The sequence below is a fragment of the Loxodonta africana genome, chromosome 18, assembly GCF_030014295.1.
Source record: "Loxodonta africana isolate mLoxAfr1 chromosome 18, mLoxAfr1.hap2, whole genome shotgun sequence".
In the NCBI taxonomy this organism is placed as follows: domain Eukaryota; kingdom Metazoa; phylum Chordata; class Mammalia; order Proboscidea; family Elephantidae; genus Loxodonta; species Loxodonta africana.
The window spans coordinates 51,608,056-51,629,519 of NC_087359.1; the positions used below are offsets into that span (position 1 = coordinate 51,608,056).

General features: G+C 41.0%; 1 protein-coding gene across 12 annotated transcripts in view; it reads right to left on the bottom strand.

Annotated features, from left to right (window-relative positions):
* Positions 1–21,464, bottom strand: part of ACACA (acetyl-CoA carboxylase alpha) — a 318,748-nt gene that overhangs the window by 43,212 nt on the left and 254,072 nt on the right. For all 12 annotated transcript variants that reach the window (XM_064271370.1, XM_064271368.1, XM_064271369.1 and 9 more), the window contains 5 exons: positions 8,853–8,996; positions 8,123–8,243; positions 4,966–5,062; positions 1,386–1,482; positions 318–453 (listed from right to left, as the gene is read on the bottom strand). In XM_064271370.1, coding sequence (XP_064127440.1) covers positions 318–453; positions 1,386–1,482; positions 4,966–5,062; positions 8,123–8,243; positions 8,853–8,996 — 595 coding nt within the window. The remainder of the gene's footprint in view (positions 1–317; positions 454–1,385; positions 1,483–4,965; positions 5,063–8,122; positions 8,244–8,852; positions 8,997–21,464) is intronic.

The window sequence follows — 21,464 nt, forward strand, 5'->3', positions numbered from 1 at the left end:
AATCATATATCCCTAGTATCATCAGAATGGTCCATCATCCACCCATGAAAGCTAAATCTACAACAGTAGCCGGCCTAGATAACACAGCAGATTGTATGGAACTGTAAAACACTGAACTTTCCCATTCAAGTGGCAACTCAGAAGATATCTCAAAGGGAGCATAACATCTAAGAAGATCTCTAAGAAGCCTAGGGTGATGGGTTGTCAGGACACTTGTAGGCGCTGCCCAAGTCTAAGTCCCTGTGCCTCCCTCACCCTCTGCCACAAAGTTGCCCTGAAATCAGTGAGGCCTATCTAGCACAGAGCTGGTCAATCACCTTTCATCCCACCAGAGAAGCCTCTCCAGTTGGCAAAGACCATCAGAGGCAGCCCTTCACGGTTGAAGTCTTTGATAGCCTGGTAAGTCTTAAATGCAGAGTCTGGGAACCAAACCTGGCCGGCCTGCTGGATTATCTATTGGAGAAAGTCAGAGGAAGACACAATTAACAACATAGTTCGAGGGGGAATCTCTCCAGGGCGAACAAGGTTTTATCGATTAAAAATTCAAAACCAAACCCAACAAATAAAAACCGCCATTCATGAAGATTGTCTGTGAAGTTTAAAAAGAAAGGATCCTGGATCACATCTCCATTCTTTAGTTAAAAGGGGGAAACCTTACTGATTATAGTGGAAGAATGCAGTCCTAGAAGCCCTCATTCTAGGCTTCCCAAATGACTCAATTACACTACTCAAAGCAAGCCAGTCGTGCAGTCTCCAAGTGTGTTCTTTTTCCCAAAGTCTTTTTATGTCTGTGCTTTGGACAGTTTTCTCTACACTGCGGTTAACCAACAGCCACTTGATGTGACACTGCTGCAGAGCTCCCTCTCTAATCCTCTCCTACCCCGACATTATCTGGCTCTTTTGTCAGGATGTAAAAACCTAATCCACCCTTTAAAAAAAAGATGGCTATGGTTTGTACTTAGAGTTAGGGCGGACTTCATTATTAATTCTAGCTGTAGCTCTTCCGTATGTGTGCTCCCAGAATCTGGGTCCAAAAAACCCTTGGCATTGCCTCAGCTGTCTTTCTATGAAACTACCTTCCCAACGTGAGTAGACTGCTGTCTAACATCTAGTAGGCCACTGTCAAAGTTTTTTTACAGGCAGAACTCAGATTGCAATCCATCTTTCAAAAAAAAAAGTTGCCATTGAGTCGATTCCAACTCATGGCAACCTCACGTGTCATCACAAAAGTGAGCATATCATGGTCTGAAATCATTCGAGGCTGCCAACTGCCCTTCCCTCTAAAATTATTGGCTTGCAATGCTCCCGGTATATATATATATAAGCTCTGCAGAAGGGAAGCACAGCTGCGAGCACAGGCGCACAGTATGCTCAAGGTGACCTACCTTGGCTTCGGAATCCAGGTTTGCAGGATCAGCTGGGATACTTAGCTCAACTGTTCGGGTTTCAACAGCAACTACTCCCACAGGTATTCCTCCTAGCCTGAGAAAAGACGAGGCACATAAGGACCCCATGTATGCCAACATTACAGCTAATCATTTATTTTCCAGTTACTCATCAAAACATTGGGAAAAGAAACTTGAAACAAATACAGAAAGCAAGGGGAATTTGACTTTTCTAGGGGTTAAAAGTGGGACTCCGTGGATTTAGGATTCTGTAAATACAGTGGGAAACCACTTGAAGAACCAATCCGTTTCTAAACTCCACATCACAAGATTATCATTTAAACTCAACACCTAGCACAACACCCCAATCTCTTTGGCTGCCAAAGGAAATTTCTCAGTTCACCCTAGAGCATCTCTTTGCCGGAGAAAGAGAGTAACGGTCTGAAAAGGGAGGAACCTGTAGAAGTTTGGTAACTGTTTTAATGAGTTTTGCCCTTGCTGGAATAGAGATGTGGTTTTCTATGGAGTACTAACAATATAGTTCCAGATAAGACGTGAGTGAAATACAGCAGGTTGTACCACTGTGGATGGGGGAGTATGTACTGTGTTATGGGATGATGAAAAATATGTGCCAAGGGTAGGGAGGTGGTTAAGCTAGCCCTTAGCTTTCTTTTTCATTAGAAAAGAACAAAGGCACAGGGAAAATTTTCCAGTAGTACTTAATATTGGTGAAACAGGTGATCAATATCATAAATATATATTTAATCTTAAAGCTACATTAACTTAAAAAACTGTTCAGGAGTTCAAAGCCTCTAGATCATCTTAATTCCATGACATCCTTCCAACTTGGTTCTCAAAAATGTCCTACTAAAAATCTGGAAGAGAGAGAAAGGGAAGGAGAGAGGGAGGATTTGGTGCTCTATGGATCTGGTACTCTGTAAATATGATGGGAAACCACTCGCAGAATCAATTCCATTTAAACTCAACAGCCCAGCACATACACCAATTTCTTTGGCTGCCAAAGGAAATTTCTCAGTTCACTCTAGAGCATCTCTTTGCTGGAGAAGGCGGGAAATGGTCTGAAAAGGTAGTAGGAACTTGGAGATGTTCATTAACTGTTTTAATGAGTTTTGGCCTTGCTGGAATAGAGATGTGGTTTTCTATGGAGTACTAATAACATGGTTCCAGATAAGATGTTGAGTGAAAGTATAGAGAAGGAGGGAGTGCAAACGCAAGCAATCGCAAGAGAAAGCAAGCTGCAAGGTATAGGGAGAGCTCTTACTCTTGAAAACGTGATTCAGTCTTAACTTTCTCAGCCTCATTCCTTGGGGTAAGGACTGGGATGTGTTACAGTCTCTCATTCCACACAGCATCTCCATAACGAACTTTTCAATGAAGGATGGTCTTTGGTTGTTACATTTGCTACTGGAAATGGATTCTAGTCACCACAAGAGACTTGACGGGGCCTGAGTGGGGACCACCCACCCCCACGTCACTTGCCTGCACTGAATCAGAATCAAAAGCCCTCTAGACAACCAGACAACGAGCAGGAGGTACACAGGAGGGTTCAGAAATATTTCTGTTCACAATGATTAACAATCCAACTGGAAACTTGTAATTGCAAAAGCCACCCTAAATCGGTAACTTATATATTAGGGCCCATGTGACCTAATAAAGAACATCTTTATCCGAGTATTACAGTTATTTATTGAACTTGAAAACAGCTCAGAACAACTTCTGTTTTCTATTATACTTCATATAAATTTTATCAGGCTAGCACATGAAGATGCTACATCTTGTTTTATAGTGTGTCCCTGGACAAGGTGCCATGGAATAATAAAAGACAATTTACAGCCAATAGCACACATATTCCAAACATACATACCAAGGATGAGTTTTGGCAGCACTTATAGTAACAATCCCAGAAGAATACATTTATATTTATTTTTTGAAATGCCATTGCTTTTGAAAGAAGCTAGCTCCATGTGTGTTTTATATACTTGTGAGCATGTGTATGTGTTTGGAGTAAGAAGCCCAGAACTCATCAGATGGAAAGAAAAAGTCGTAGTGAGTGTCGTTATAAACAATGGCAGAGCTAACCAAAGCCAAGCTTGACTGATCTTGGTTGCAGAATACTGTAATCCCTATTCTTCCAATCAGCAGTGGAAAGCATTATTCTCTTGTTTCTCATGGGAGGATCTTAAACACCTTAACAAATGTTTGGCTTTCTGAGGCTTAAAATTTGTCATTTTTTTGTAGACAGGAAAACTGAAATAGAATAGGTAAGAGACAAATCCTCAAAAAAGTTAGTATTAGTGTAATGTGAGGATTCTTTACAACAAACTGATTCACCGGTAGGAGGGCCCTCTCTCTCGTGTGCCCCACCCTGACCTCCCCAGTGTATATATTTTACCAGGCACAAAAAGCTGCCCTCCTTGGGACCCAGAAGCCTGTGGTGAGGCAGAAGAGCTGAGACCCAAAAGAAATCAGGTAGCTGCTCCCCATGAGCTTCAGCCTAAACTGGATCCAGGCCTGACTCCTATTCAGAGTCACAGTGGAAGCTCCTGTCTGTGGGATTTGCCATCTGATGGCTCCTTGTCACTGGCAGCATGAGGTGTGCTGACCTGCTGTTCTGAGGGAACCACAAAGCCTAGAATTATTTCCAAGGCTAGAATCTAAATCTCAACCCAACGTGGCATGTTTGAGAATCTTGAGCAGGTGCCACTTTTCACCAAGATAAGGAAAACTGATTGCCCCCGAGAGGAAGGTGAGCTCCAGATGCAGGTCCCTGGGGCAGCATGTCTCCGCAGTGCAGAACTAGATTAAGATCAGCCTTGGCAGGTGCTTGTTATAGCAAGTGCTACAGATTATTTTGTGCAGCGCCTGCTGTTGAGTGAAGCACTTCTTAGAGTGGGTATTAAAATGTAATAGAAACTTCAATTTCTCACTTGAAAAATACGGGTACCCCAGCAACCTATTCTAGCTTATTTTACTTACTCTTCTTTCAGGTAAACTTTTTTTTTTTCAGTGGGGGGAGGGGAGGGGTAAGGCAATTCAAATCTGATTATAAGCCAGTCTAGTACATTTGCTGTGTCACTTAAATAATCACAAAATTTTGGGGGGTGGGGAGGCAATTCAAATCTGATTATAAGCCAGTCTAGTACATTTGCCGTGTCACTTAAATAATCTGGATGCCATGAAGGGATTTCTTTCAGGTTACAAAGAGAAGCAGATGAGTCTCTGATTCATGTGCTACCTACTCCTCAAAGAAAATGCTCTTTGGGAGAGGGGGAGTCATTGATGGCTTATGGCTATTGTACTTGGACTTTACAGCTTCCAAAGAGCTTTTCTTTCCGCATTATGAAAAGGAAATGTCCAAATCAGCCTTCAGAGTAAACATGTTACTAAATGACTACTAGGAACCAGTGCCCTTGTATAACTGGGATTGGCTATAGTCGAACAGCATTAGAAAGTTTAGATAAAGAGAGCATTACTGGTAAGAATTTATATAGCCATGGGCCTTGCCTTTCTTATTTTTAGTTGGGAAGAAAAAGAACTTGCAAAACAAAAGAGGTCTTACCTAGCTCTGCCAACCACCACAGTCTGTGCCCAGGGTTGCATAATCTCTGAGAAAGATCCATAGTCAAAAAATCCACTCAACCACTGGCCTTTTTGGGCTACAGAAGGAAAAAAAAAAGAAAACAAAGGCTAAAGACAATCTGTTGAAAATGCACTGGAACTGACAAATTTAAGGTTGGATTTGGGGGGTTACTTTGGGGGTTCTGCTGTTGTTTTGTTAACCATGCTATAATAGATGGAAGCGTTAGGCAGCTGGATGTTTGTCTGCCTTCAGACATCATCTCCTATTTCATTTGCTAGTCTGCATAGAAAGAATCATTTATCAGCAAAGGCATCATTTATTGTTAAACGATGGGGTTCAGCTACCAGAGGGAGTTTGCATGCTTTTAAATAAATAACTTGTTTTTTTCAAGATATGGCAAACATTTGTCAAAAGGCAGCCAAGTCATTAAAGATGTTTTCAAAATGCCTATTGCTGTTTTAAAACTTAGCTTACAATTTTCTGTTTGATTCCACTGATTTTCTTTTAATGGAAAGATGAAGATAGTCAAACAATAAGTATTAACGATCAGACGAGGACCCGAATTTGGGGAAAAGAGAAGGAGTCGGCTTCTCTGCTGGAAAGCAACAGGATATATCCTCTTTATTTACAGCTGACATATTCTTGACAGACAGTAAAAAAGAAAATAGTTCAGATGCACACAGTTAATGGCATTAACCTCCCTTGCACACAGAATTTCCTTCACTAAGACACAGAAGTTTCAACATCTTAGTCTAAGAAAAAAACTTTTGTTCCACAGGTATCTGTGTTTGACCAAGGCCCCATAAAAGCTTCTGCAAATAACTGTTTTCCTACCTTGCCCTCTCAGCTCAGGTTTCTCACCGATTCTTCTAATTTGAACATGGCCATCCGCCCCTTAAAAACCCAAGTCCAAAACCAATTAAAAGTGGAGATCCGAGCAAGCTAACCTCTGCTGACTTAAACGGGATGAAGAGTGTTTTATCAAGACTAAACTTGTAATTACTGTGTTCTACATTCCTTGCCTCTATGGCCCCAGTGTAAAATGTGATCATCCATTTCAAAATTATCTCTCTATCGTGAGCCCAAAGCTGATCGTTTAGATTCTGGTCTCGTGTTGGGCGTCAGTTTGAAGAATATCACAGCACTATCTCCTCTAATAAATGACTTTAACTTTTCACCTAGAAGATATCTGCTTTAACTTATCACAGGGAATCATCTGCTTTCCTTAACGCCTTCCACTAAATTAAAACTGAAGTCACTCGATTTGGGAGCGAGTGTTAGCTGCACATAGACAGCAGGATGAATTACCAGGGAGTCAATGAAAAAATATTATCCAAAAAACAGAAAACTTAAGTTTATCACAAATTTCATTTTATTTTCTGGGTCTCACTAATAACATCCAGGATAATGCCCAACCACACACATCTGTCCACCCCCTGAAAGAAGTTCTAAACCAAACCTCTAAGTCATCAAAACACTAAAAATTTATTTGCTGGGATCACTATGATTCTCACTTCAATAACAATGATTTAGAACTACAGAATTCATTTCAAAATGGAAATATCTGTCCTTTAAAAACCTTCCTGCCTTATATGTTGATTGGGGGGGCATCATTGGTGGGCTATGGCTACTACAGCTGGCCTTTGCAGTCCCCAAAGTGCAGGCCATATTCATTTCATACAGAGAGCTTAGATGCCAGCTAAGATGGCTCCCTATCCTTCCCAGGAAAGCACTCACTGAATCTCGTTCTGAATTACAGAAGTAAAGAGACCCACTTCACTCTTAGAAGTCCTGGGTTTTAAGACTGACAGGTATCTAAGACTCACAGTTCCTATTACAATCATGGTACAAACAGGAGAGGTTACTGTGATGATTTTTCTGGCTATCTAAGAAAAACTGTTTAGTTTTATTATGACTAGCAAGAAAAGGCACTAAGGACAATAGGTAAAAATTAAAATTAACATTTCTCTTGTGATTTTTCTACAATATTTATAGTAGGCTTCAGATTAAGCCCCAGATCCTAAGTAACAGCTGTGTCACCTTGCACAAATCACTTAACTTCTCTGAGCTTGTAAAATAACGTTATCTATTTACTCTGAGTGGTAGTGAAGGTTGAATAAGGTAATGTATACAGAGTGCTTTACAGTCCCACCAGGCTTAGACTGGATACCCACAAAAGTTTACTAAGACTTTCTTATGAAGACCTCTTCCTCTTTTGACAAAATCATAATCACTCTTCAATAACATTGAAATAACATCTTCTGCATTCTTTTACACATAGCTTTTCTTTGAAATAGTTGTAACAAACATGCAAAAAAAAATGAAAGGTACTTCCTTACACAACCTGAAGAAATAGATTCAAAATGTACCAGGGGGATTTGAGGCTTCACAAAAGAACCTCCATGTAAGTTTTGGTAAGATAGCCAAATAGGCTGGTGAGAATATACATTTGCCTTATGCGAAGGTAACTTTTTTTGTTTTTTTAAGCTAGGTATAATCAGCCTCAAGACAGAGATATGTATTAAATGAACCTGGAAGGAGGGTTTGTTCTCTCCGTATGTATTTATACAATTTAAGGTTCTGGACAATTTCTTCATGAATAATCTTAACATTAATAACTAAAACAAACACCAATAGCATAAGGAAACAACAGCACATGCAGGTGGGTACACAGCAGTAGCTTCTTGAGAAGGTTTAGTCATACTCCACATTTAAGGGTCTCAAAGACCTTTTCTAAAATGAACCTGATTAATCTCCATTTGCTTATAGGAACTATATGGTCGAAGACTCTAGTTCTATAATTTCTGTGATTTTGTGGTTTACACTGAATGGTTTTAAAGCTTTGAACTCATTACATGATAAGTGCTTTAATAAAAATAAACAGAAGACGTGAAAGTGACTACACTGCTTGTGACTCAGTGGCTTATTCATAAATCTCGTATCATTTACTTTTCATTTGCTCATGATGGATTTCCCACCTTTTTCTTCACAGTCGTTTTTCAGATTTTTCTCATTTCTAGGTACTCTGTAATTCTGTTTTCTTTGTCACATGCTATTGTGCAGGAATTGGACACTGATAGATAAGACTAAAAGCTCAAGGGCCAGGGAACCAGAGGCACCTCAAACGTATACGTACTTGGGTGAGGACGGCCTGCTAGCATCCATCGGGGATCATACGGGGCCTTTGTGGGAACAAACTCGATGATTCTATCTATAGGATCCTTGGAGTTCAGGAGGGGAACTGAACTGTATACACTCTAAAAAGAGATTGGGAGGGAAAGAGCACAGTGATCAGTGAACAACAACTCAGCAACAATAGTTTCATTTTCCACAACAAGGGCAGGGCCTATAGGTAGAATTATATCCAATAGTTCCAATTGTTTGCCAAGCCCTGAGGAGCATGTACAGGTCTCAAGTCTCACTCAGGCCCCTGGCACAAAGTGGTACATTTTGACTCTTGGTTTCAGTGTGTTCATGTTTTCTGGGAAGCTCCCTGGGGCGGGGGGGGGGGGGGGGGGGGTGCGGGCACGGGGAAGGGGGGCGGGATGCATGGCTGCTACTACAAAAGAGAAAACCCATACTGGGAGAAAACCTTACTAGCCTGGGAACTGAGCCCAGGTAGGCCATGAAGGCTTACATGGCTGGAGAACATCAGAAAGAGGCTAACTGATGAAATCCAAAGGCATTTTAAAAAGAGAAGGCAAAAGATGGCCTTCAGAAAAAGAAATACACAGCCTTCAGAGAAATAATTCATTAAAAAAAAATCTTCTGCCATGAAGATGAGACCTTCAACACGGAGGTAGTGAGCTGTGGTGGGAAATGACCAGTTCTGTGGGCTCCGTCCGTCCCAGATAGGCAGTGCTTACCTTAGGCATGTAAGACAGCCAATGCAGGACAGTGAAAACCCCTTCGAAGTCATCACACACGGTGCTGTGTGTCACCCCATTGTTGTGCATGATCTGGATGCCCCCAAGCTGGTTATTGGAGGTGTACACTTCCCGCCCAAGGACCTGGAGAAACGAGCAACAGAAAGGACATTTGTCTCTACGAAGCTTATTTCCTAATTTATACTCACATGGGTTCTTTCCTCCACAAGACAGAGGTTTCAGCCTCTCTGGATGTTTTCGAGAAACAATCCGGACCTTTATCCTAAAAAAAACACTCAGAAAACAAACAAGGGTTTTAACAATCCCATGTACAACTGCTTTTTAAAAACCAGCATGCCCCTCTCTCTACCAGTTGCCACAACTACCCGTAGCATATTTCCGCTCTGAGCTGAAACTGCAGTGGTGGGTGAGGTTAGAGCCCTGAGACACAGGCTACCTCTTCATCTGCAGGCCTTGCAGAGTTACTGTGCATACACGCACACCAAAGGAAATAAGCCTGTCTGTCTTTTAACAATAGGAAATTAGCCTGTCTGTCTTTTAACAATAGGAAATAAGCCTGTCTGTCTTTTAACAATCTTTAGTGACAAGTCTTGGCTAAAAAAATGCTGTGGGGTTGAGTTCTTCATTTAAGGATTTTTTTCCCCCTTAAATTTGATTTTAAAAGCTGGTCCCTACACACAGGCCCTAAGGCTGGCAAAACCCTGAAGCAAGTCATAATACATACATGAACCTCTGAGTCTAAAGTCCTCTTTGTGTGCTGGGTGCATGGCTGTGATTTATACGCAAGCCCGCTTCCCCTCCCTTCTTCCCTCCCAAGCCTTGAGGGAATTCAGGGACTCAGTCCCCTGTGTATCCCTGGAGGAGTTTAACCCTTGTTAAGGTTGGAAGACACCTGCAATTGGAAACTACAAAGTTTTCTTTAAAGAAGAAAAAAGAAAGAATATTCTTGGACTTGGAAATGATAGGGTTTCTTTTCCCCTTGAAGGTTGGTTAATAATTTCTTTCATGGAGGGAGGTTTTCTGACCCAGCAGATGGAAGCTGGGCAGCCTACTCACTGACTATTGCAAACTGCTGAGTGTGTAGTAATTGCCAGTCATCTAGGGTAGCCCTGGAGAGCTCTGAACAGTTGCAGAGTATTTACTGTATTTTACCTCTTCTTTTCCCTCTCCCTTCTTCCTTTTCAAAAAAATCAACAACAGGAAATTTTTTCCTCTTGCTAACTTTTATTCATTTCCAGTCTCTGGGAAGAACCTAATAAACTAAAGACCAGTAAATTCTACCTGGGTATTACTATTTTGCCCCTTTTTGTCAGGAACCTTGATAGGTTCCCTGCATGTAGGTCAGCTCCCACATTCAAAGGCTGAGAAAGTTGGTGACCAGAGTGATAACCCCAGTGTGACCCAGCTGGTCTTGGTTCCATTTAACTTCAGCTAGGAAGGACAAAGGGGCTTTCCTCAAATGAATATGGAAAGCAAAATTGCAGATTACTGCTTTCCTTGATAAGAAGTGCAGGGAACAAGCCTTTATAGGCAGCCCCAAGCTGAGCAACATGCTGGCAGCTCCTTTGAAGGCGTCCTGGGAACAGGGGAGACAGCCATATCTGACCACTGGGCTCCCATCTTCCTTTCAGTCCGTCTTTAATCTCAGCCCAGGCACTGCGGCTCTTTTCTCATTCTCCTGCTGTCTCTTTCCATTTGCCCTCTCCCTGACTGATACACTGATCTCTCGGTCACTTGGCTTTCTGCTCCACTGAGTCCATATTACTAATAACACCTCCGCCACGGCCAGTTTACCTCATGAAGGCAGGAGCACATCATTACAAAATAAACTCATAACTTTGACATTCTAGCAAATACACGCCGTTTGTTATTTTTATAGCTTTAGTCTTTCTAACAGGCAGAGGGCATTACATACCTGTTTCATTTATATCTTTAAATGTGTGCACACGTGCACACTCCTACATGCATCATGAAACAAAACAAAACAAAAAAACGAAAGCAAAACAAATATCCAAAGCATTCAGTTGATGGGGGACCCTGGTGGAGGCAGAAACCCTGTCACTCAGGTAGGCCATGCTCTGATCTGACTCCGGTTTTATGGATGTCATAAACCCGATGGCCCACAGCTGGTCCTTTTGGGACAGACTGCCTCTCTACTAGAAGTCGTTCAGTGTGACCAGCAGTATTTTTAATTATTAAAATAAAATTGGAAAGTGGGAAAAGGAATAAAAAGGAGACACTGCGCTGACCCTGAATATCTAATGTTCACAATCTATGTCAGGAGCCAAGTACTCCCTGCTGCCAAGAGGAGATAGCTGGAGCCATTTTCTACTCAGAAACACTGTTTTCTATCCTATGAAAGACTGACTCCAGTACTTGATAATATCCAACGATTTAAGATCTTACACATCTCCAAAACGGACCGATGAAGGACCAATCTCATGAAAAGTAAGGGACCCAGGCAGACCAAGAGCTGCTTTGCTGTTAAAATACACCTTCCTCAGAAGTCTTTCCTCCTCATTTCAAGGAGAAAGACAGCATCCAGAGCCAGGCTACTCTACCACTTGCCCATTCCACCCTATATTTTTACAAACTAATAGGAGCCAGGCTTTGAAGGAGCAAGAGTTCAACTTAGCATGTCTTCCCCTTGCTAGCTGAAACTGTGGGCTCTGATGCTTTGGCATTGTTCTGAAAAGGCAACAGTATTTCTGTATTTCTTCTCTAGGTTCAAACAAAAACCTAACCAGGGCTTAACACAACCAAGAACATGATTTCTGGACTAAAAAAGTGTTTGTCATGTGAGAAGATTCACTCGATTTGAGAATTAAAGAGAAAAATTATAGGAGAGACCCAGAAAGTATTCAAATAGCTCTCTCTGAACAGCTTTAAGGGGGCGGGGGGGGGGTATAGAAATGAAACCTGCTCCACAGACCACAAACAAATGCTAACAATCATAGCGACTTAACAGTCAGTGAAGAGAAAGCCAGCACTCTCCAGTTCATCCGAAATGACTGTATGTTTGGAACACGCACCAGTAGAATGAGGGTGCACACAATAGCTCCTGATTTATAGGGGTCATTGCTGACTCAAGTCGTTTTAATGATTTTAGAATACTTCACAACAAAAGCTCCAACCAAGGAAGCAGAATCTAGGCTGGGACAAAATCCATTCCGCCTAACTCTGAAATGAGCATGCTGGAACAGTTACACAAACCTCGATCAGCATCTAGGAAGGCAAAGAAAAGAGCGCACATACACAGAACCACTGTTTCATTCTTCAGTATGTTGACCTATCAACCTTCCTCGGAAAAATCTGGGGTAAACAACCCTCATCAACATAGTATTTTCCTGAAGAAGGTGAGGTTCATTCATCAATCTTTTAAACTTTGACATAAGCATTTATTAGTCAAGCTGTTTGCCATGTTCCACTTTCCAAATTATTCCTTTTGCATTTTCTACTGTATGATATAAACTTGTAAGTATCTGACCAACAAGCATCAATAACCATTTAAACACAGGAGCCATTCAAACAGATATGACTCTGCTGAGGCCCCACTTTGCTGCCCTCCAAGCCTTGGTAGAAAAGCAGCACCATGAAACACTAGGAACGAGCACCATCTCGGGGTCTTCTCCACAGTGCCCACACCAACAGAAAGGAATAAGGGCTGAATCTAAGAGGATCTTCATCCGCTCTTAATATAAATTTAAGCCTCATCCAGCATTTCATTCATTGCAGCTGGCAGACCTGAGAATTAAGGGGCATCACTTTTTTTTTTTTACATAAAGGCCAGTGATTAGCAGAGACACAATCGTTAAAGGCTCCACCAAAGGTGCTGCGCAGCCTTCAGCATTTTGAGATACATAAGAAGGACAAATGAAAGCAGTTTTACATGCTAAGGCCTCTGCTGCTGTTGCTGCTTATCTAGAGACACTGCAGACAGCTCAGGTTTACCACAGCTGACAGGCAATGAAAACAGTCTAATATACCGCCTGCTCTCTCCCTTAAATCCCTTTTTGGAGATCAAGATAAACACGTTCTTCCTTTCCCCAGTGCTCCAGACGTTTGACTGAAGTGGCAGAGCATTGTAAGGTTTTGTGCAAATGAAATCACTATGTAATACTGAATGAGTGTAGTATTTACCTGTCAAGCTATTTGTCAGCACAGGCATTGAGATTTCCAAGTTTCAGAGATGCTACCTAGCTCAACTTTTAAAAATTGCTTTTGTCCTGATACAAGCATTATGTTGGGGACTCAGACTTATGGGCAAAATTTGCAGTCATGTGCTAAAGATGTGAAAAATAAGGATGCATACGGATGGAACAAAAAAAGGAAAATGACCACTGCTTATTTCCCCCTTACCTTATCCAATCTTTTCCCCTTTAAACAACCTTTGGTGGATCAGGGCATTTTCTATTTAAAGTCGTAAAAAAAAAAAGTAGTAGGGAGTATAAAATTTTTCCTACATCTAAGAATCAGGCTACACAAAGCTAAGCCCGCTCTGTAATTCTCCTCATTAGTATATTCCCATTCTCAAGAGGACCTGAGGAGGGGTTTTGTAAATTTACTGAGCAATTGTCATCACTGGACTTCATCTATGATTCTAGATATTAAAGTCACTCTGGGATCTGCCAGGTTGTTGATAAGGGCATGGCTAAGGCAGAGAGATAGCTATTAGAAAGAGTAAGTGGGAGAAGGGAAAAAGTGGTAAAATAGGGACAAAAGAAAAGAGGAAGGATGAGACAGAGGAAAAGGGAGTGGGAGAGAAAAGGGGAAGGAGAGAAAAAAATGCGATAGCTCATCTACTCAGCACTGCCAACACCCTCCCTTCCTGACCTGAGAGAACTACATTTTTAAAAGCTGACAAGTAATTCAATCTCCAATTAACAATTTTAAGTGGTGCAGCACATATTACTGTGTAAATGTTTCTCCAGGAATATATCCAAGGGTGAATGGAATTAAATCTCTAGGGAGACAGGACCCACACCTAATGTGATGAAAAATATTTGGGGTTTCCAAAACAGTCTCTTAACACACAGCCATAGTTACAGCTTCCTTTGCCCAAGTATGTATTCATAGGTATATGTGTGTGTGTGTGTATATATATATATATAGCCACTACTGTCCTGCCAACCTGGAGTACCGGTTGGCAGTGGGTAACCTAGGATTGGGGGTTAGAGAAAAGTACTCAGGGACAGATTGCTGGCAGAGGAGGAAAAAGCCTCTGACTTGAGCCACAGATGGATTCAAGACAATCCACTGCAAGACCAAAAATCTCTGTATAAACAGCAAAAGTAGGAAGTGATCATGTTTGTTGAAGGATAAACTAGGAGAAAGGGACTGCGCTGTCAGTGGGAGGAAAGAAAAGGTATTTAGCAACAAAGAGATTGAGACACAGGCCTGAAGCAACACTGGAAGACTTCTGCTTACTAAGGTGTAGGGCTCACTGAGAACACAGAGGAATGGTTGGATGGCAGGGTGATGATAAGGATTTTAAAGTCAAGTGGGTGAAGAACAAGAGAGTCATTCTTAATGTAAAAGGAGCAGAAGAAAGCCACATGATAGCTGACTTGTCAAATATAAGAGAAAAAGTGTAGGCTTCTGGAGAGAAAGCTGACTGCTAAAAACAAAACAAAAAAAAACTACTCATTGCAGGGACCTATTTACTGCTCATTTTGCTAGGGACTTGAGAGTACTGAAAATAAATTACTTCCAAGTATAGAAATTTTTTAACGTCAGGTTTATTGAAGTATAATCTACATAGAGTAAAATTCTCCGTTTTTAGGTATACAATTTTATGAATTTTGACAAATGCATATAGTCATATAACCACTACAATCAAGACACAGAATATTTTCACCACCTCAATAAGTTCCCCCATCCTCCTTTAAAAATCAGTCCTCTCCTCCCGCCCCTTGCAACCACTGATCCACTTTCTGTCCTGATAGTTCTATTGGTGGACATTTGGGTTTTTCCAGTTTCTGGTGATAATGAATAAAGCCACCATCGACATTTATATACAGGTTTTTATGGGGATAAATATTTTCACTTCTCCTGGGTAAATGCTTAGGAGTGGAGTTGCTAGGTTGTGCTAGGTTGTGCTAGGTTGTACTAGGTTGTAGAATCGACAGCAACGGGTTTGGAATTGTGGTTTTGGAGTTCCTGGGTGGTGCAAATGGTTAACGAAGCTAACCAAAAGGTTAGAGGTTCAAATCCACCCAGAGGCACCTGGAAAGAAAGGCATGGCGATCTACTCCCGAAAAACCAGCCATTGAAAATACTATGGAACACAGCTCTACTCTAACATACGTGGGTCACCATGAGCCAGCGGTGACTTGACAGCAACTGGCTTGGTTTTTTTAAACTGTGGTTTTAATTTGCATCTCCCTAGTGACGGATGATGAGGGAAGCCCTGGTGGCACGGTGGCTAAGGCATTGGCTGCTCAGTGGGAGAAGATGTGGCAGTCTGCTTCCAGAAAGACTACAGCCTGGGAAGCCCTGTGGCGCACTTCTATTCTGGCCTCTGTCCTACAGGGTAGCTATGCATTAGAATTGACTTGATGCCAGTGGGTTTGGTTTTTTTTTTAATGGTTTAGTGATGGATGATACTGAGCATTTTTCATGTGCTTACGTACCATCTTCTTTGGTGGTATGTCTGTTCAAACCTCTTTTCCTTTTTTTTTAAACTGTGTTGTTTCCTTGTTACTGACTTGTGAGGATTCTTTATATTTTCTATTTTTTAAATAATATTTTTTTGTGTTTTAGGTGAAAGTTTACACAGCAATTTAGGTTGTGCCTTAACAATTTTTATACAAATTATTCCATATCATTGATTTCAACTTTTACAATGTGTCAGCATTTTCATTATTTCCATTCTATCTGTTCTGTTTTCAATAATCTAGGTTTCCTTCCCCTCTTTGCCATTTCATCTTTGCTTTTGGGTAAATGTTGACCATTTGGTCTCGTGTTGTTGATTGTTTAAGACAGCACATTACTCATAGGTGATATTTATCTCATAATTCATATTATTTGGCTGAAAGGTGGCCTACAGAAATAGCTTTAAATTTAAGTCCAAAGTTTATTTTAGGACAATAATCTTGGGGGTTCATCTAGTCTCTATTGGTCTGGCCATTTTTAGGAATTTGAGTTTTGTTCTACATTTTTCTCCCATTCTATCTGGGGCCTTCTATTGTGTCCCTAGTCAGACCAGTCAGTAGTGATAGTTGGGCACCACTAGTTCTGGTCTCAGTTAGAGGAGGCTGTGGTTCGTGTGGACTCTTAGTCTGTGGACTAGTTTCCCCTCTGAGTCTTTGGTGTCCTTTATTCTTTCTTGCTCCAGATGAGTAGAGACCAATAGTTGTATCTTAGATTACCCCTCACAATTTTTTTTAAGACCCCAGATACTACTCACCAATCTAGGATGTAGAACATTATCTCTGTGAACTATGTTACGCCAATCGACTAAGTTGTCCCCGAGACTGTGGTCCCAAGCCTTCTAACCCAGTTAACTAATCCTGCAAGTTGTCTGGATATGCCTAGGAAGCCTCCGTATCTGTGCCCGCTATGTAGATGCACATGCAGCTCACATCCATGTGTATATACATACGCCTACAGATATACCTATATGTGCACATGCATTTATTAATGTCTGCCTTTCTATACACATATATGCATCCATATCTACCCATGTAACCACACGCATATTTTTTGGTTGTTTTTACTGTTGTTGTAAAACTGTATATGTGATAGCATTTATCAGAATTGCCCCTTTTACTTGTGTACTTCTTAGTGTCTTTGTTTACCTTGGTCAGGGTATGCTAACTTCACGCATATTTGGTCCTGTCTTTCTCATCACCAAAAGTAACAAGTGTCTACTGTCTAGAAAGTGATTCCCCCTCCCTCTCCCTGCTATCCCTGGTAGCCATCAAAGAACTTTGCTTTCTTTGTATATATCTATTCTTGATTTTTTATAATAGTGAGACCATACAGTATTTGTTTTTTTGTGATTGACTTGTTTCATGCAGCATAATGTCCTCCAGATTCATCCATGTTAAAAGATGTTTTGTGTACTCTGCATTATTCTTTATAGTTGTGTAGTATTCCATTGTATGTATGTACCACAGTTTGCTTATTCACTCTTCTGTTGATGGGCACTTAGGTTAGGTGGTTTCCACCTTTTGCTATCGTGAATAGTGCAGCAATGAACATAGGTATGCATATGTCTATTCGTATCACTGCTCTTATATTTCTAGGATCTATACCTAGGAACAGGATTGCTGGATCCATTTCTAGCTTTTTCAAGAAGTGCCATACTGTTTTCCATAGTGGCATGTATAACCTTTAATTGATAATCACATTCAGTCTTCCATTGTCTTTTTCTAAAGCACTGATTGTCTCTAAGAACAGGCATCTAATTCCATAGTCCTTATTTCTGCCTGAGACATTGTACCCTTCAGTGCATTGCCTTCCATGGGGATCCCTTCCACGGGGAGGGATCTCAGCCCCCATCAGTAAAAAGTTTAACCATTGACTGCACTGTTACTGCATGCCAGGGCTATTAGTTCCTCACCTTTATATACTCTGAATATTGGGCTTTCAACAAAAACACGTTTTCTAAAGATGTTAATTAAAAAAAAAAAAAAAACCCTATTTTTCAGTCACCTCCCAGTGCTGCTTTGGAGTAGTGTCAGGCATGAGATTGGTATGAAAGAGCAAATGGCTGCATGACTGACTACCCATGCCCAACAGAGGTGAGGCACAAGAGTTCAGACAGGAGCCTGGCTTCATGGGAAGCAGCACTGACTCCTCATCTTGGCAGCCTTTTTGCTTGTGTTTTCTCATTTGCATCTCCTCCTGGGCGGCAATTAGATTTTTTTCCCCTTTAAAATACATGAAAAGCCTATTGTTGTCTTCTAGCCTAAATTTTAAACTCCATGAAGGCAGGAATCATCTTTGTATCCCCATACCATGAGAACAGAGCTTTACACATAACGAGTACGGAATAAATGCATGTGAACTGCCACAATTCCTGGTGTTCTGTAAAAGCTCGGCTTTGATTTATATTTTCAGCAAGCTGAACTAGCACAAGCAAAAGAAGTCTTTCATATTAATGTTATATAATATGCAGTTAGTTTCTTAAAACAAGTGTCATTCCTATCTTTTCCATTTTCCCCAGTGTAGACACTATGAGCTTTTTATTTCAAAATTCTTTACCTGGGCTCGAATTAAAATAATAACTCTATATAGTATAAAGTCATATTATATTAGGGTTGCTCTACTGAGCCGCATACACCTGTTTTATCTGTTGAGAAAAGGCATATTTTACCAATGGGTAAGGTAGAAAATGAAGATTATATGTTCCAATGGTCTTGACTTCTCACATTTGCATATTATGCTGGTGGTTATATTTGGGTGGGTTCTCTCTCCTTAATAATACTGATTTCAAATTTCTCTCATGTGCATACTAGTTTAAGGGCTTAAATTCCAAACACTGAGACATTATTAAAATTAGGACCTGGTCAAGAATCAACCAGAAAAACTTGAAGCCCAGGTGTGGTAATCTGTAGTTCAATCTAAATAGCTCTTAGAGCTTCTCCTTTTATAATTCAACACTCCTGACTGTGTACATTAGCTGATTAGATTGTGTGATGACAGCGATTCTGAACGAGAGGGACCATAGCTAGATTTGGATCCATGCACAGGGGACATTCCCTACAATGATGAACAGCCACGAGTCAGGTTTCTACAGTCTGGCTTCCTGAGTCTTTATCATATTCACACCGCATCTGTGCACGGCCAGGACTCAGGTCTGTCTTCCTCCAAGCAAAAGACTTGAGTCCTTGCATCTCTAATCTACCAACATGTGCAGTTCTTGCACTTTTAATTTATGACTGTTTGGGGGGGACCTCTCTGACTTGGGAACACATTGGCTCGGTCTAATGCTTGGAGATTATTAAACTCGGAGCTATGCTCCACTATCAAGTCTACAGATCTTTTATTTAGAAGATATGGTGCTCTAAATGCACAAAGAGCTCCCTGTCACCTTCACATTAAAGCCCCTAGTGCCTGGTAAATGGAATTATATAGCTGTCATCTCCTTTCTTCAAAGTTTTAAGAGTACAATGGACTCATTTTTTCACACTCTATCCCAGCTTCAGAACTAAGAGACCTACTTTGTATTGATTTAAGGTCTCAGAAATAAATAAACCTGCTTCACCGCTGTGATTCACAACAAATTCATGATACACTATTGCATGATATATTTCAAGCTCTTGCTCTGGCTCTCTTTTTCCTCTGGTGAGTGATGGGGGAGGTGGGAGGTAGTGGGGAGCCGCAAAGCTGACAGCCTGATGGTTATAGGAGATGGCTGCTGACTGCAAATCCAAGAACAGACACTGTTGGAGGAGTATAGGATTTTTTTTTTACTGGGGGGCAAGGGTGAGAAGGTAATTTACTTGGGTCTCAGGCTGGAGCTGGGGGAGAAGAAAGGTTAAGGGGAGAAAAGAGGGGCAGACAGAGTAGCGAAGTTTCAAGTAAACGCTGATTTGCAAAGACAGAGCTATGAACATGTGTAGAAAGAGGAAAAGTGAAGAAAAGCCAACATATGAAGGCGTAACGGAGCGGGGGAGAGGGCAAAAATAATACTTATTTACTGAATGGAAAATGAAAAACCAGAAGAAAACTGCTCTGCCTAAGGGACCATGCTCACAGACCTAAGAGGGCACTGAGTTTGAGTGCAGGGCCAACTTTTAACTAGAGGCAGAAACTGCAGAGACGCTATGTGCCACAGAACCCGTGAAGCAGAGACATTTCTTCATTCTAACACTTAGAAAGCATTGGAATCCTGGAGGCTGAAATGGACACTCTGGAGATAGGGTAGAGAGATAACAAAGGTCCACATGGATGAAGTGAGCCAGAGACTGCTCACTGAGGTGAGGAGTAATCATTCTAGCATTTTAGCTTCTGTTTGTGTTCCCTTAGAGCTCTGGAGTACCTCAGTCTATATTAGCTTTACCAACTCCTGAAATAAGTACCACCACCAAACCTTGGACCCAAAGAGTTATAATGATATCTGAAAATACAGCACTCAAAAAGACCTATCCTCCAATCAAGTATCGGGAGGTAGTCAGACTCCAACAGCCTTGTGTCTTTTTGTGCACAACACAGTGCGGCAGAATCCTCAGGTGCCACAGAGCACCTCAAAGTGGAGTTGAGTTTTGGCTGTTTCTCTAGAAATTACTGTTTATTTCATATTTTTAGCTGGCAAGAATGTTATTTATGAATCCAGCCTCTTTTTTTTCTCTGAAATAGCATTTTCATCTTCACTGCATTTGTTTTTGAGACACGGCCAGACCCTGAAAGCAAAAGTATATGGAAACGATTTTGGTTCCATTCAATTCCACATAAGTCAGACCACAAAACTGGGAGTTTCTCTGTTAATTTTCAGCACTATTTTAAGAGAGAAATCAGTCTGTACAGGCAAGCAGGTTTTAGCCAAATATAAGAACTTTATATAGATGAAAGCGATTGTCTCAAGAAGTACTGAGCTCCCTTTCAATTGAGCTTTTCAAGAGTAAGTGAATATTTGGCAACAGCGTCATACAGAAAATTCACATAATGGTTGAGTGATTGGACTTTTTAAGGATTCTTCCATTCCCAACATTTAAGGTTCTATGGCCACTTGTCACTGACAACACATACACATAGATAGCGTTTATTTTCTACTTAACAAAATTAAAAAAATCTTACATCACTGTGCTCTACAACTTCCATTCCTAATCGCATTAAAATGAAATAATCTTACATATCACTAGTATGTAATCTCACCAATACGTACACCCTAATATGTAATGGAGCCCTGGTGGCACAGTGGTTGAGAGCTTGGCTGCTAACCAAAAGGTTAGTAGTTTGAATTCACCAGCTGCTCCTTGGAAACCCTCTGGGGCAGTTCTACTCTGTCCGCTATGAGTCAGAATCAACTCGGTGGCAACGGGTTAATATGTAATGTATATTTTTTAGGATCTTCCCCACTCTAATCTCTCTCTTCCCTACCATAGCTGAACATGGTTCCCTGGCTACAAATCAACATGCATCTTTAGAGCAACACAGAATATCAGAAATAAAATAAATTTTTAAATTAAGACATTACTGGTCTTTACCTTTGGGGTCTTCACCTTAAGGTGGGAATATATTATCACTCCCAAGAGGAAACTGATACCCAAACTGATTGAAACCCAAAGTTGCTTATCTACTAAATGGCAGGGAGGGGATTGATCAAAGTTTTTTCTTTTCTTTTAATCCAAATGTAGACTTCAAAAAGTTTGTACACATTTATAATAGGCCATCAAATATGATAACTCCTGAGTCTGTATTCAATGACCCAAGGAGGACCTCAAAGTTTTCACTTTACCTAGAATCTCTGGACTGGTACCTGTTGTAAGTTCTCTCAAGCATTACTCTCTAAGGTACCATGCCCACACGGAGCCCTCTAAGAAATCAGCAATTCCACCCTGCAAGAGCTCCAAATAGGAGTGCTCAGGATCAGGCTACGGCATATCACCAAGACTCACTAATAGATTAAAACATACTAGGTGC